This window comes from Microtus ochrogaster, chromosome 8, assembly GCF_000317375.1.
Source record: "Microtus ochrogaster isolate Prairie Vole_2 chromosome 8, MicOch1.0, whole genome shotgun sequence".
In the NCBI taxonomy this organism is placed as follows: Eukaryota; Metazoa; Chordata; class Mammalia; order Rodentia; family Cricetidae; genus Microtus; species Microtus ochrogaster.
In genome coordinates this window covers 15,568,554-15,585,650 of record NC_022015.1, presented here as the reverse complement: position 1 = coordinate 15,585,650, position 17,097 = coordinate 15,568,554, and the positions used below count along the sequence as shown (strand labels likewise).

The 17,097-nt window shown below is 44.5% G+C and overlaps 1 protein-coding gene across 1 annotated transcript in view; it reads right to left on the bottom strand.

Moving 5' to 3' along the window:
• Positions 1-17,097, bottom strand: part of Dnah3 (dynein axonemal heavy chain 3) — a 162,490-nt gene that overhangs the window by 103,159 nt on the left and 42,234 nt on the right. The window contains exons 19-26 of the mRNA XM_026781152.1: positions 15,291-15,382; positions 13,337-13,451; positions 10,867-10,983; positions 9,745-9,924; positions 8,271-8,407; positions 4,644-4,845; positions 3,382-3,474; positions 1,828-1,938 (exon numbers count right to left, since the gene is read on the bottom strand). Of these exons, the coding sequence (XP_026636953.1) occupies positions 1,828-1,938; positions 3,382-3,474; positions 4,644-4,845; positions 8,271-8,407; positions 9,745-9,924; positions 10,867-10,983; positions 13,337-13,451; positions 15,291-15,382 (1,047 nt within the window). The remainder of the gene's footprint in view (positions 1-1,827; positions 1,939-3,381; positions 3,475-4,643; positions 4,846-8,270; positions 8,408-9,744; positions 9,925-10,866; positions 10,984-13,336; positions 13,452-15,290; positions 15,383-17,097) is intronic.

Below are 17,097 nucleotides of genomic sequence, written 5' to 3'. Positions count from 1 at the left end.
CCACGCCTTCCACCCCAGTCTCCTGTGCCTTTCATCTCAGAGCTGCGCACACTTAATTCCTCTCTGGAATAAGCTTCCTTGTCGTTTTTACTTGGTCAGCTGTCACTCATGGCTTAAGTCTCTCTTAGACAATAATTTTGCAGGAAATCATCCCCAACCCTAGCCCCTCTCTCTGATTCCCTCTTTTCCTCCCACGCCCCTTGTATCTCCCTTCCTTCTTTATTACAGTTCTAAGCCAGTGCTTTTTTAGCCCCCTTACTAGACTGATTCTGAATCCACGGGAACAGTGACGGTATGATTACCTTATTTACCTCTAGTGACTTTTCCCTAGTGGCAGTCTCAGCACAAAGCAAACACTAAGCCAGCATTTATTAAATGGATAATGAATGGATGCATGGCAGATGTGCGGAAAGATTGGGGAATGGACAGCTGAAGTAATGGACACCATGTGGGTAGATGTATGGATGAACGGATGGAGAGAGGGCTGGAGGAACAGATAGGTAACTGGGTGTGGAGATGGATAAATGGAGGGAGGGAGAGAGGAAGGCATGGATAGAAGGATAAGTGGATGATAGATAAACGGATGGATGAACAGATAGGCAGAAGGATAGATAGGCAGATGGATGGATGAAGGAATGAAGAAGTGGATAAATGGATACATAAATGGGTAGGAAGATAGATATTTTGTGACAGCACCTGATTTCTGTAGAAGACCATCCAGTGTGTGCGTGTGTGGGCATGTGCGTGTGTGTGTGTGTGTGTGTGTGTGTGTGTTTGTGATGAGAAACTTCCTCTCTGTCTCCTGTCTACAGGTTAAAAACAAACAAATCAGAGCATAGACATGCAGCCATGAAAGTAAGACATTTTCTATTTCTGAAGTTTGCAACGATGTCATGAATGAAACTTGCATCCATGTATTAGGCGTTAGTCACATTGATTTCCATAAATTTTAGCTTCGGGTAGGTACCAATCTTTTAATTTTGATATCTAAGCAAATCATAGTAATTTAAAATGTTTTGGTCTGTAGCCAAGATTCCATAGGCAAATCTCAGGGATCCGGTGAATTATCTATGGCTGGGGTGGAGCTGTTACTCATTCACTGAGCATATATTTAGTGAACACCCACTATGTGCTCAACACGGCATGAAACCACACAACTGGGAACAGAACAAACATGGCCTCTTCCCTATTGAGTTCACAGCTTAGTATCTAAGCACTGGTTGGTTCGTTCGCATCTGTTTAATCTTCCTGTCGCACCCTGACTCAACGTGACAATCCCTTGAATTTTACAGATGACTGACACTTGGGTTGGTAGGTTGCTCATGGTCACACAATCAACAAGTAAATGTGTTGGGATGAGATGTCACGTCCACCTGGCCTCATGCTCTGAAGCCTTGGCATCAGCTGGAAATGCAGGTTTGGGTCTGAGGATATGGAAGTACACCAGGTCTCTCAGAGAAAGCAGAGGGAGAGCTGGGGATGTGAGACTTGGTTGGAATTGGGGCTGGAAAGAAGGGGGCAGTAGCAGAAAGAAAGAAGCAAACATGGCCTCCTGTCCCCAGGAGGAGAATTGTTGGAAAGTCTCCCAAGTAACCCCTGCAAGCAAGAGCTGGTTACACTTAGCATCTTGCTGCTCAGAATTTCTACACAGGAAAACCCATGTGGTTAGCAGTATGCTCCAAAGAGATCCCCAGATCCAGATTTCCCACTTCACTGTCTCCATGGCAACTCTGACTTCCGCGATCCCTGTTCTAAATGACCCAAATGACTACTCTATCCTAGCTCATGTTGGTTCTCCTCTGTAAGTTTTAAGGTGTGCTCACTTACCAGCAGGGTGTCTTCAACTAGGGCTTCAGACACCTCCTTGGTCCAAAAGATGGAGGAGACACAGATAACTACTTGGCCAGGCCACTGCAAGACCCAGGCATTACGAGGGACCTGGGAAGGAGCAGTGGTGTTGACTGTAGAATCGGTTCTTCATGTGTGATTTAAATTGACTTCTACAACTACCCACTACCCTGCCCACACACTTCATCCTAATAGTAAGACAAAAATCCCCTTGTATCATCCTAGAACTCACTGTGTAGACCAGGCTGGCCTCAAATTTACAGGACTCTGCCTGCTTCTGCCACCAGAATACTGGGATTAAATGTGTGTACCACCCATGCCAGGCTTGGGATTAGTGATTTATGTCTTTATCTCTCAGGTTTGTGCAAAAGGAAAACAAAACAATTTCAACGCTGCATGATTTCATCACTTCAAGACTTTTTTTTAATGTGACCAAGGTGGTGTTTGGACAGCACTCAATCCTCACCTTTTAGTGGCTGTGTTATGTCATGGTGCTGGGGCATGCTTTCTTAGCTAAGTCCTCTTCCCCTAGCTTTTGTTTCCTAAACTTAAGATCAGGGTGCAGCCTGGCTTGGTGGTACAAGCCTGTAATCCCAGCGTAGGGGAGTTGGAGGCAGGAGGATGGGAAGTTCAAGGGTACCCTTGGCTGCATAGTGAGCTTGAGGCCAGCCTGGGCTCCATGGGACCTTGTGGATCACGTCTGCTTGAAGTTGTACGTAGTTTTATCACAATACAGTCATGTTTGTCATTTATATCTTGTCTATGATGCTTTTGTGCCATGGGGTAGAGTTAGGTACTGCAGCCAGAGTCTGGCTCACAGAGGTGGGGGTGTTCGCTTGGCCTTCCATAGAAAAAGTGTGAACTCCTGATAGCTAACTTCACACTGGCAGCTCTTGCTCTGTGACTCGGAATTCATCAGGGAAAATGGAATTTAGATTTTGGAATCTGCCATGTGGGACAGCCAGGCTGGTCTTGAGAACCTTTGTGTAAAGGCGTTAGGTGCATATGTTTGTTTGATAGACGGAGTCTTACCACAGGGTAGGGCCTAGAAGTAAGGCACACACTTAAAGAGGTGACAAAACTCAGACACTGCTAACGGGAGCCTGGCTGGAGGCTGACTGCTGAAGATTTGTCACAATAGGTTATTTTTTCTTAGGCTTTGGGTCGTACTTGTTTCCGATAAGGCTTTGGGGGGCTTAGAATGTCACTCGCAGGTGATCCAAGTGAATGCCCACCTGGAATGGGAACTAAATGAAGCCATCAGTCCCATGTGACAGAAAGCAAAGCCCCTACTCCCATCCCACCTCCATCACCTAGGTAACTGTTCTCTTCCATACCTGCTTCGACCAGCTAACTCCACCAGGAAAATGCTCACTGCCCTCGGATTCACAGGTCAAAAGTCCCAGAGAGGCTCAGAGAGGTAGGTTTCCGGAGTACAGTCAAGGTCCTGGTGAACTGGCCCATCCAGACCACTCCCCCAAGCTTTCTCTACAGTCCCAAAGCCCTGGCATAGGGACACTAATTCCTGTTTACCTCAGCGTATGCTTCAATCCCATTTCCGATAACTTGCCGCATGCTGGCCAGCATCACCTGCTCCACCTGCTGCAGCCACTTTTCCACCATGCCCTGTGGGGAGATAGAAACAGCAGGAGGCACAAACTGTTAATCATACCTGGACAGAGACTGTGGGAGGAGCCCAGATTTCTCTTTGGAGCAGGCTTGGGGGATTGCTGCCTTTTTGGGCCAATATTCTTTGACTAATTGCTTTATGCTTATTAACAGCTATCTAGTAAGTGTGTCTCCTCTAGGTTCAAGTCATCTCCTCAAGCCAGCAGCTTCTCAGGAGGCAAATGAAATCCTTGTTTTAATTAATAAATTTCTCCTTTTATATTTAAAATTATGTAGCCGGGCGGTGGTGGCGCACACCTTTAATCCCAGCACTCGGGAGGCAGAGGCAGGCGGATCTCTGTGAGTTCGAGACCAGCCTGGTCTACAAGAGCTAGTTCCAGGACAGGCTCCAAAACCACAGAGAAACCCTGTCTCGAAAAACCAAAAAAAAAAAAAAATGTGTATGCATACATGTCTATGCACGAATATGTACCTGTGAGTGCAAACGCCTGAGGGGACCAGAGGCATGACACCCCTTGGAACTGGAGCTTCACGCAGTTGTAAACCAACTGACAGGGATGCTAGGCACTGAGATTGGGTCCTCTGCAAGAACAGTATTACCTCTTTGGGTGCTGCTCTTTCCCACAGGACTGGCAATCACTTAACTTTTACTCCTTATCAAATGGCTTGGAGTAAGCAGCACTGGCTGTCATCTAGCACCCAGGAAGATGAAAGAGGAGGACCTCAAGTTTAAGGTGAGGCAGGCCTAAATAACAAGACTCTGCATGTACATCCAAAGAGTGTACATCTGGAAAGACAGGTTAGGTGGTGTGAGATTTCTCATCAATTCTGTTTTCTCTGAGTGGGTTATTATTTACCTGGGCTCTGAAAGTGTCACCAGGTCACCTGGAATCTGATTCTTGCTACTGTGTCCGTCATCTTTAGTCAAGGTCTTTCCAGTTTTATTTGTCTCGTGGCCTCCAGTATAATCCCCATCTTAGAGATGGGTGAACTGAGGCCCAGAAAGATGGAGTAACTATTAAAAATGATTTAGTCGGCAAGGATTGGACCCCAAATGTTCTACACCACAAACTGGAGCCCAAGAACTTAGCCCAGGCAACACCCTCCATCTTCAGTTTGCTCTGCTGTGAAGAAAAGAGCTCCCCTCAAACACACAAGGGGATTACTTTGGCTTTTGCTGGGTAGATTGTCTGTATGAATGGAACAGTTTCTTTCTCTGAGCTGATCATGCCCATGATTTCCAGGTTGTCTGTGAACTCCAGCTTGGCGATTCCTTCAAAGCACTTCTTCAAGTGTGGCTGCACCCGGAGTGGGTCCTTTGTCTCCGACAAGATCTCCAGAAGCTCATCGTTTGACAGGAAGAAGAACCTAGTTCAGAGTAAAGAGACTATTGTCACCAGGAGCTCTTTTGAGGGTTCACATTTCCAACAAGGGGGTGCTCCTGGCCGGTGGATCCTCCCAGGTGACTACCAGCTGCATCCCAAGGTCTTTCCTGGGCCTGGCTCCTCTCCTCCATCACCCATCTGGTCTGTGAAAGATCACTTTGACTCAGAGAGCAAGAGAAAGAGCAGGAGTAGGCATGCATGAGCTCTTCACTGCGGGGACGGGAATGATTGGCTGGGTTCAGCACTGCTTGTACTTTAGGATTGCCTGGGGAGCTCCTAAGAATTCCAATGCTGAGGTCCAAACACCCAGAGGGTCCCTTGTATCTGATGTCTAATAAGGTCTGGGGAAATCTCTAATGTCTTAAATCCTGACTGACCCTAGCAAGCAGTCACTGTCAAGAACCTCTAGATAAGAGGAGATTTTCTTCCTTGTCTCTAGATATGCCAGAAAAAGTTAAAGGTAGAAATGAAAACGTGTGTGAAGTACATTATATATTGCATGAACATGGCCTTATGAAATCCAGCACAGCAGATAGAAATAGTGTGTTTGTAATGAACCTATGTGCAGCCAGAGACCTCTTTTTAAGTGGAGGTAGTAGCCCCTTCCCCACTTGCTCAGGCTCTAACGATGCAAAACCAAACCTCCAAAAACAAATGTTCAAGGCATCAGCCTCTTTTATGAACCTGAGACTAAAAATTCTATAAAGAAAGGGTCCATAGGATTATGGTCTTACTTAGTATGATAGATTACAAGTTGTCCATAGTGTTTCCTGAAGACCATGGTGCCAGCCCAAGCTAAGGGGAACAATTGATTTTGGCATCTCTTGATCCTAGGCCAGTTCTCTATCTTGCTTTGGCTGGCAGAATCTAGTGAACACAAATGCATTCAATGTCCAAGCCTTAAACATTAGGAGACCTTATCATTGGCACTCTTGATGCTCCTGTGACCTTGAGAACAAACCTAGGCTAACCTTCCTAGTGCCCAGAAGCAGAAATCCAACCACCAGGCAAAGGATTAGGACCAACTGCCAGTTGACTGTTAGCCACACTGAGTGAGCTCCCAACAGAAGCACCGTTCAGTTAAGCCCAGCCCAATGTGCCATACCATACAACCATGAGCTAAATCAATGGTTGTTGTTTTATACCTCTAAATTTTGGAGTGTTTGTTACATAGCAAAACAAACTGATATACTATGCACAGTATTGAGAAGGTAGGAAGGGATCAGTAACTCCTTTTAGGCTGGCTCAATGATCGGTACCTAACGAGGATGTCAGTTTCTACCATTTCTAAGTAATACTCAGTTGGGTGATTGATCTCTATTATGTGCAAGGCCCAAAGACAGAGTAACAATGTAAAATCATTTAGCTTTCTGTATTTTTAAGGTAAAACTGGTTCACGTGACTATCACCAACAGTTTGAAGTATTCAGTAAAAGTGATTGATTGTATTTTACAAAAAAAAATGCATCAACTCTTGAGATATTTCCGTGAGTGGTGTAATGTGTGTTTAACTCAGGTAGAAATGTATCTCAAAGATATTAAATATTTGAGTATCGTATCAAGACTCCTTGGGTTTGAATTGCAGCTTGGACATCTTTCAGTTTTGTCTTTCCTGGGGTGGGGGGAATCATTGTTTTCTCACTTAGAAAGTCAAGATAACCACAATGATCCCATTGTTATAGGATTATTCTAAAGATTACCTAAGTATGAATCACTTCATGTGGTGTCCTGGCACAAGAGGTAACTGCTGTATTAGTGTTGGCGATCACTGTTCTTACTAGGAATGGCAGCAAAAGGCTGGAACTAAAGGCCTTGCAGCTGAAGAGATGGTTCAGTGATTAAGAGTGTGCTCTGCTCTTGCAGAGGACCTGGCTGCTGGCAATTGCCTATATAGTTCCATCTCCAGGGGATTCAGCGCCCTCTTCTGGCCACTGTGGACACCTGCACTCATGGGCAGGCTCCCACACATGACACACATAAATAAGATAAAAATATTTTTAAAAGCCCAAACCTCAGGAGGTTTCCAGAGTTTAATCTCTTCCCAATGGTGTGCTTCCAAGTTAACATTTCCTCTACTGTTTGTGTTTGTCTGTGTTGTCTAAAGGAGGAGCCATTGACCACAAGTAGTTCTTTATGTTAAAAAAATAGTATTAAATAAATTAAAACTCCACTTTCTGAGCCATTTTAAAATGTTCAGTGGTGGTCTGGAGAGATGGCTCAGCAGCTAAGAGCATTGGCTACTCTTCCGAATTCAATTTGATTTCCAGTAGCCACATGAATGCTCGCAACTGTACCAGGGGATCTGAAACCCTCTTCTGGACTCCTTGGGCAGCAGGCATGCAAGGGGTGCACAGACCTTCATGCAGGCCAAACACCCATGCACATAAAATAAAAATAAAAATAACACACAATGGCCCCAAATGGCTATTGACTATAAGACAGAGCAAATAAAGAATATGAGAAAAGAGTTATCAGAGAACATTGTGCTGAGCAGATACCAAGGGAATTTCTTCCACAGATAAACCAAAGCATTGCCAGTGTAACTGTAAAACCCTATCCGTTTTTCTTGGTGGAGAGTGGAGAACTAAACTTCGTGTCCAGCCACATTATAGTTTCTCGTTGATGCCTTTTGAGGTAGAATCTCATGTAGCCCTAATTGGCCCTCAACTTTGTAGCTGAGAAATGACCTTGAACTCTTGTTTTTTTCCTGCCTCTGCCTACCAAGTACTGGGATTATAGGCATGCAAACCTACAGCTATTGAGTTAAATGACATGGAGTGACCCGGCCACAGGGAACTTGGCATGGATAGACGTGCAGGAATGAGATCCCTTGGAACTAGTCCTCTAAAACCACATTGACTTTTACATAAAGCATTAACTTTTGTGGAAAAAAGATAAATATTTATGAAAATTACTGTACCAGGAGCTATAAATGTTAATGCTCAAAAAACTAGCTGACATTTCTCAAACACTTCCATTTCATATGTAGCTCATTGACCTGCACAGAAAAATGAAAGAACTAAGAGTCATTTGTGTTATCCTATCTCAATTTCATCCTGAGAGCCCGAGTCCCAGCTCTGCTGAAGGTCTTCCAGGGAATGAATAGAAAATCTTGGATCTCAAGAGATAGCTCTTTAGCTCTAAATACTAGGCCTCAATCGTAACTATTATGCCCTTTCCTGGACAGAAACAACAATATTGACTGGCCTAAGTGAAGATGGAACCCCTACAGAATCCATTCAGCTTCGCTCTAGATGATGGCTAAGGAGACATGTTCATTCCTAGATGCCATCTCTTGGGGAACAGGGAAGCGGAAATGGAATTTAATTCAAATCTAACATGAAAAATGTAATTTCATCTACATATGGCCTCAGAGGGCAGGCCCCAGTGAAAGAACAATCCTGCATACCTGGGGAAAAAGAGTCTCTTCTTTTCCAGGTAGTCATTCAACCCCCGTTGGATGTCCTCCAATAAAAGATTGGCCTCCTGAAGCTTCTCAGTCATTCTTGGCTGGTCAGCTGCCACCAGGACCCTGGTGTCTTTCACCTGGGTTACACACACACACACACACACACACACACACACACACACACGTGAGAATCACTATGCATACTTGAGATTGGTCATTGTAATAAATTCATGATCAACCCACCAACTAGTGATGCTGCCGAGCCAGCTTCCTGATGCCCTCCTTGTCCCACAGGGCTGACTGCTCAGTGAGCATGACTGCATTCCTTCAATCATGGTTGACTGGGTACAGGTTGGGCATCACAATCTCACCAAATCAATTTCATCTGAACATTTTGGAGGTCTAAAACTTAGATCATGGCATTCTGTTCTGGTCTGTGGGGAACCCTTGATCAAGGAGCTTTGGGGCTGTGTAAGGATCAGCTCCTGCCAGATGTTTTGTGGCAGAGCAGGCTAGTCGGCAGGGAGCACCCCAAGTGGGAAAAGTAGAGAGAGGAGTATGGGCAAGGGGTATACATAGAGCGTTTATGAGCTCCGGAGGGTTTCCTCGACTCTGGTGACCCTTTGGGAGGCCAGAATACACTTTTATTCTTGTGTTCTATGAGTCACCCAGTAAGTTTTCTTGGCCTACACTTAGTGGATTTCTATAGCACGCAACCAAAGAAGAATAATGTCAAATCTGCTCCATTGACTGGGTCCTATAACTGCCCCCCATACCTCACCGCTAGAGTCTAGACTACAAGTCATCTAAGGAGATATACTCCACTGAGATAAATTCTCGGATCATGTACCACAATTTTTTTTTTTTCAAAAAAGGAAAACTACATCCTCTCAGGAGATACATCTTAGCATGTATCCTTCAAGGCTTGGTTCTAACGTCACCTGCTTTGGAGGTCTCCTGAACACTCCCGGGCAAGTGTATTGCTCTCCATCGTCTACATGCTATTTGCACACACCACAGCTTGTGTTCAAGCCTGTGTGCCTCCTAACAGAGTTGTAAGAGAGTGGAATTCATGTTCTTCTTAAGTAGTTTCTGACTTTGAAGATTATATCTGAGTCATCACATTTACCAAAAAATAATCATAAATAACTGAGTATCAATATGCACCACTATTTGAAATCTAAAAGGATTCCTAACCTATGAAAATGTGATTGCATTGCTCTTTAACAAAGCCCTTTATCTCATTAGGCATGACAGAGAAATAATGTAAACTGCTAAGAACTATCTCTAGGCAGGTAAGATTCCAAAAACTTTCTCCTTTTCATATACCATATTTCCATACTTGAAGTTTTAATAAATTATAACAATGACTTAAAATGTTAATTTTAAATTTTACTTGGTAGTTTCAGGGGACGTAGACACAATGCACCAAGATAATATTTTCTGCTGTTGAGACGCAAGAGATAAAACTCACCGCCTGAGCCATCAGTGTTTTCCAGTAACTGTCCACAGTGCCAAATTTCCTGCCCTCTTCTGGCATCTGGGCTATGATGTCCTCCGAGCTAAAGATTGGTTCCAGGTACAGCCAAGTGACTTGGCATTTTAACCAGGCATCCAAATTTTCTTGTACCCGAACCAGCTTTTCTTCCCATTTCTGTAGATTTAGAATTCCACAACTGAGTCAGTAATGGCAGCACACACCCAGTGAATGCACACACACACACACACACACACACACACACACACACACACACACGGATTCATTGACTCATTCACTTGTCTAACAAATATGTATTGAAATGTATTGCATGTGGTTACTGTTTTAGGGGACATGGATATAACGAATCAAAGAGGCTTTTGCCTTGTGGAGCTCACATTTTAGTTAGATAACAATAATGAAGCTTATTCTTTGATGAGTGATGACCAGGGGGATATACATATATATGAAAGCAATTTAATTCAGCCACCTTATGAGATATGAGCAAATCTATGTGGGTTGGAGAGATAGCTAAATTGATAAAGTTCTTTCCTCTACATCAGAATTCAGGTTAAAACAAGCAAACAAACAACAACAACAAAGCTGGGTATAGTTGTCTATGCTTGTAATCCCAGTGCAGGCAAAGAGGAGCCAGGCAGATCTCTGGGGTTTTCTGACCAGTCAGCCCCGCCTACCTGACAAGCTCCAGACTGATGTGAGCCCTTGGCTTAAAACCAAAACGACATCTGTGCCACTTTTTCTTCTTCCCTTGAGCTCCAACCCTAAGATATGCCCACCACTGTGACCTATCCAGCTTCTATAGGCAATGATTAAGGGAGGCTAAACTCTTAGGGTCATGTGGCGCAGACTCTAGATTGCTATAGACTATAAAATACTTGGCAAATATATTTTTGTTTGGCGTATTCAAGCTCATCTACTCTTTCGGTAGACGGCTCACTGGTGTCATTATCGCTCCTAATCTTCTGTCCATAAGTCCTTTCATTTCTCCATTCAGGGAAAGGGAAGTTTATTTTTTCATTGAACTTGAAACCCCACCCCTCCTCTAAGAAACTGAGAACCAATGGGCCATAACAAGATACACAAGGGCTATTTTCTCACCCGAGTCTCTGCTTCTATTGGCTTGATGAATGCAGAGCCACACATTGTCTGGGTCTTTATCACGTGATCATCGAGTAGCAGTTGAATGTCATCGACCGCACACAGGATGTTTGTATCCTGCCAATAAAGATGACCACTCAGTCAAAGTCAAAATCATGAGGCCCCTTTGCCTTGCCTATCCCATGGTCTATGACGATTCCAGAAGGTTCCAGAAGGCCTTGCAGTATATATTCCCACCTCAGGGAGACTTCAGGGAGACAGGCATCTATCTCATAAGGTTTTCTCACCATAAATATTTATTTATTTTGAGACAGGTGTCAATATAGATGTTCCCATGTCAGACTCCAAAGCATAAGAGCACACGTGTGTGTACTGACGCATATTGGTTACTAAAAGTACTTATTGTCGGGCAGGAGCAGTGGGGAATGCCTGTTATCCCAGCACTCTGAAAGGCTGAGGCTGAAGGCACATCATGAGTTTGAGGCCAGCCTGGGCTACTTCATAAGATCCTGTCTCAATGAACAAAATGAAACAAAAGAAGTAACACTTCCTGTTCGACTTATTTGCAGACATCAACCTAACCCAGATCTGCAACTAGAGTCTACTCGGGAGAAGACAGCCCCCTTCCCCAGTTTCCTGCCTCTCTGGGAGCATCAGCTTCCAATCAGTGAGTAAGACCCAGATTCATATTCTGCAGCCAGACATAGGGGTTCTTGTGATTCTTTTAAAATAAAATTTAGAGATTATTTTTTATTTCAATTCACGAGCTCTTTTGAAATGTCTGCTAACAGATAGGGCACACTTATTAAGCTAATTACACTTAATCCCCTTGTAAACAAAGCTTTGATTACTTGTTTTGTGTATAGTGGTCACATGATAAAAGTACATAGACATGTAACCCCAGCTTGGAAACTTCTATCTTATACATTCAGCGACTTCTATCTTGCTCTTATGTAAAGGTATTATGTCTTCAGTGTCCATGGACGGCGCTCTCTTCCCTGAGCCATTAGATAGACTGCTAAGAGTCTGCCACCTACAGCAAATCTGGTCTCACTTACTTTGATTTCAGCTCCTTCAAGCCTGTAGACACAGAAGTGGATGCAGAATGAATAGTGTAATTGTAGATTTGAATTAAATCTGGATATATTCTTCTGTCGATTTTTTTCTCAGTGTGTCTCAAAAACATGTCTAGCTAGCTATTCAAAGACTGGCATCTTCACTGTCATTTTGCGATTGCTTCTTGTTGATAGCTACTTCAGTCATAAACTTTGAAAATGGATAAGGAATGATGAATCTGCTCCTAGGCCCATAACTGAGCTCTGCATTGCAGCCCAGCAGCCTCTGGAGCAGTGTCTGACCCAATCAGAATGTGCAGCTCCAAGCTTATTGAAACCGTGAGACCCAGTAATAAACTCATTTGCCTCCAGTTCTCCTGCCTCTGACTGGCTCATGGGTGGTTCTTATCCAAAGTCAAAACCAAGGCATTGTGACCATGAAAACTGAAGGGAGAAAGACGTCACAGGGGGATGATGGGTTGTTCAGTGAGAGGAGAAGTGCTCAGATCTCCAGGGTTTGGGTCTATGTTGACTATTCAAAAAATGGAGTACTGGGAGATGTGGCTATGTGTTAAAGTGTTTTCCCAACAAGAACAAGGCGCTGAGTTCAACCTCCAAACTAGGAGGGTGAGTGGAGATGCTCAGGCACCCAGAGGGTAGAAGAGCAGGAAAAAATAAATTGTGATTTTCTTGTTAAGTATCCCAAATGATTCTCCTGTGCAGTTAGCATTTGAGATGCTGTTCTAGGTGCCCATGGGGAGCAGTATGTGGATATCTGTGCCCTCCACAATGTACTGGGAAGCAACCCTATATCCACCCTGTGCTTCATCCTAAGAGCAAACTAGATCCCGGATTTATGGAAGGAATGCACCTCCACACCCATTGCACAGACTCATGTGCTATCTGTAAGTCCCCATGAAAATCAGGACATTTATATTTGTACAGTTCAAAGTGGTGTAAGTGCCTGGGAACTTGCTAGTACGTGAGAACCTCAGGCTCCACTCCAGTCTCCCCAATTTAAAGAGAGCTTGAAGAAATTCCTCTGCACATCAGCATTCAGGAGGTAGGATGTGTTGTTGTCAACCTCAGATATGCTTCTGAAGGACTTGATCTCTGTGTGTGTGTGTGTGTGTGTGTGTGCGTGTGTGTGCGTGTAGTTACACAAGCCAGTGTTCCTCTTGAGACATGCTAATTCAGGAGACATGCTCCATTCCTTTGCACCAGGTCAACCTTTGATTTGGAGATGCACAGTTCCAGCAGCATGTGAGAGTCAGGATGACGGAGGAGAGGCAGACAGAGGAAGTACACAGATGGAGGGTTATTCTGTGAGGTCTGTTGCAGTGCTGGGGGAACCAGGTCTAGATCTACTAGCAGCCCAGGGCTGCTTCCAGGGCGTTCCCATTCACCTGACTCACCGTGTCCCTGTATTTCACGAAACTGAACGTCATGTTGACCCAGTCCGACTTCATCTTCTCCAGGTTTTTCTCCAGGGAATATTCCTTGCTGGCAGCTGCGCTAATGGGCTCCAGCCTGAGGAGAGAACACACCATCAACATCAACAGGAGCTGGCAGAGGAAACCCCGGGAAGCAATTTCAGTGCAGTCTTAAAGAGATTTCCAGAAGCTTTCATTTCAACAGGATGTTTTCTCTAAAGTTTGCCATCTATGTCCAATATTCTGAGTACTGTTGTCTTTGGGGGCTGTTATAAGTTGAGTGTTTCTCCAAAATTCACACTGCAGTTCTAATCACCAATCACTCATATGTGGCTATATTCGAAGAGCATTTAATGAGGTGATCATATTAAAATGAGGCCATGAAGGCTGGCCTGAGCTAGTGGGGGCTCACTGACTCCAGACTGACAGTTGGGAAACCAGCATAAGACCAGACTAGGCCCTCTGAATGTGGGTGACAGTTGTTTGGCATGGGCAGTTTGTGGGGCCAATGGCCGTGGAACCAGTATTTATCCGTAGTGCATCATCTGGCTCTTTGGAGCCCATTCCCTGTGGAGGGATTCCTTGCTTGCCTAGATACAGGGGGAGGGCCTTGGTCCTGCCTCAAGTGCTCTGACAGACTTTGTTGACTCCCCATGGGAGGCCTCACCTTCTCTGAGTGGATGGGGGATGGGGTGGGGAGAAGGTAGGAGGAGCAGGAGAACAGCAAGTTCAAGGCCAGGCACAGCTACAAAGTGGGACTGTCTCAAAACAAAACTGTCAGCCATTTGCATTCTTATTTTCTTGGTAAGCTTTTGAAATCCAGCCTGTATTTTTGAGTTCCATACATTGGTTCTGGATAGCGACATGCCAAGGGCCCAGTAGTAGCCTTTAGCTTGGCTCCTGTCTTAGACAGTACCAACCCAGAGGATGAAAGCAAGACAAAACAAAACAAAATACAATAGCCAGGCCTAAAGCCCCAATTTGATCAACGGGTTGGGTGTGGCCCGAGAACATGGTTTTCTAACTAGATCCCCCATGATGGAGATGCAGCAACTCTAGGTACCAAGTCCTGAGAACCATGAGCATCCATCCCTCGAGGTCCCATCCAAGTTGTCTAACAGACTTGAACCAATATAAAATCTCTCCATCTATTCCTTAAAGGAAGTATGAAAACAGAATTTTGAATATTACTGATTTAAAAAATAGTATGTGAGGGCCTGGGAGATGGCTAAGTAAGTGTGTGCTCACCATACAAGCAGGAGAACCTGAGTTAGATCCCCAACACCCAGGTGAAGAATTCTTGTGGTAAGAGGTAGCACACTCTTAGAAACCCAGCACCCAGGAGACAGAGGCCAGAAGATCCCTGAGGCTCACTGGTCAGACAGCCTAGCCTACTTGGTGCCTAAGGAGCGACACCCAAGGTTTACCTCTGGCCTCCACTTGCACATACACATACACACATGTGTGCCCCCATATATGTACCCCCATTCATAAACACACCTACGATGCTCCCCCCAAAACAAAGAGAAGTAAAAATAGCCATTCAGATCATGCAAATTCTCACGCTGCAATTCCGGGGCACTCGGGGAAGGAGAAAACAAAGAGGTCTGTTCATCACCGTGTGCTCCATGGGTTTAGCAGTTGAAGATCACTCCTAGCTTGCTGTTTATTTTAAAAGGAAACAGGTCCATGAAGGCTGAGTGGTTTTGCTCCAAGTTCTAAGAGCTGGGCAGAGTCTCAGGTTCACAGAAGACATTTGTTTTTCACTGTCCATTGAAATAAAACCCCTAACTCTTTCTAGTCCCAACTCTACAGCAGGAAAAGAAATAGCCACTTGGGTAAGTCAGGGGTCATTAAATTTTTTAATTCACTTTCATTTAGGAGATCACAGTGATCCCTGAACCAAAACCTGTCTAGAACAAAGGATGAACCTTACTTTTCAACAAATTTGCCAAATCCAAATTCCAGCATGTTCGCGAGGCACGTTGTCTCTGAGGGCTTTATCTCATAGCCAACGATCTCACTGATCTGCAAAGGAAGGACAGAGATGAGGGGTGGTTGTGGAAGGTAGTGTTGCCCAGTAGAACCTCTATAAGGATGGAAAATTAAATTATCTGCACTGTCCAGTATTGTAGCTACTCATCCCAGGAGGCTCTTGAGCACTAAAACTGGGGCTAAGGTGAAGGACTTTCATGTTCACTTAGTGGTAGCTAACTCATACTCCATTAAATGACCACACGGGACTGGTGGCTGTTGAGTCTGACATTGTCAGTCTGAGGGTTCTGGAGGCTGTTGCAGAGCCAAACCGTAGCTGGTTTCTCCCAAGTTTGTCTCCCCATCAATTCACGAACATTCAAAAGACCTGAACAGAGCCTCAGCTGTGCTTCCGGGGAAGCTGGGTTTGGGACAAGCTGAGGTGAGTACTTGCTGAATGACAGGGAGGGTCTGTCAGACAGACTTCGCAGAGATCTGAGCTGGGGAACAGCAAGGATTCCCTTCAAAAAAGCATTAAAGCAGGGTTTGTGATGTTGGCTACTCAAGAGTCTGAGGAAGGAGAATCATCATTTTTAGCCCTACAGAGTGAGTTCAAGGCCAGCTTGGCCAGCTTAGTGAGACCCTGCCTCAAAATTAAAAGTGAAAGGTGATTAATGGCACAGCATGCACCCAGGTTCAATCCCAAGTACTGTTCAAAACAGAACAAAGGAAAGTCCCCCATCCACTCCAGGGGGTTACTTGTCAGGGTCCCCATCCCGCTGGTGTGACACTGCCTCAGGCTTACCTCTTCAGCACAAACACCCCTAAGGGAGCTCTGCGTGGAGCTTCTGGAAGACCTGGGTAGCACCAAGGTCCCCCATGGTAAAGAAGAGATGAGGGCTGAAGCAGGAATGAGCATCTGTCTGAAAAAATAATCTGTTGCTGGGCTTTTCCTTTACTCGGCTGCCAAAGGATTAGAAAACGCCAGAGCAGAAAGGATTGTGGGTGTCATGTCACACACTGTCTTACCCTGTGTCCTTGGCACCTGACACTTGGTAGATGGCAGTATTTGTGGAGGAAAAGTCTGACTCAATCAGAGAACTCGAATGGCTTCCAGTCTGTGTTCTGGGGACCTCTGGAGGAGCAGTACAGTAATAAACTAAAAGTAACGAGCGCTTACTGGGGGCTGACGATGAATGGGATTGTTTCAGAGAGCTTCCCACGCTTATTTTAGTATCCTGGCACCACGAAGAGCTTGCTAATGTGTTCTTCCCACTTTCCGTCTAAAGAATCTGAGCTGGAGAAATGATCTTGTCTACGACCATTCAGCTAATAAATAGCAGAATTGGCTTCTGGATCCAATTCTGATTCCAACAAATGCTATCCACCAAATGCTTATGTCTCTTACAGGTCCCCTGTGTACAGCTGTCTGTGCCATACACTGCACAGCTCTGGACAAAGGTGGCATTTGGCAGAATTTTGCAGAACACAGTCTGCACAGTAGATTTGTAGCTTTGACCTTTCACTTATTATTGAAAATATCTGATATCTATCATCTATCTATCTATCTATCTATCTATCTATCTATCTATCTATCTATCTATCTATTATCTATATCTATCATCTATCTATCTACCTACCTATCTACCTACCTATCTATCTACTATCTATCTACTATCTATCTATCTACTATCTATCTATCTATCTATCTATCTATCTATCTATCTATCTATCTATCTACTATCTATCTATCTATCTATCTATCTATC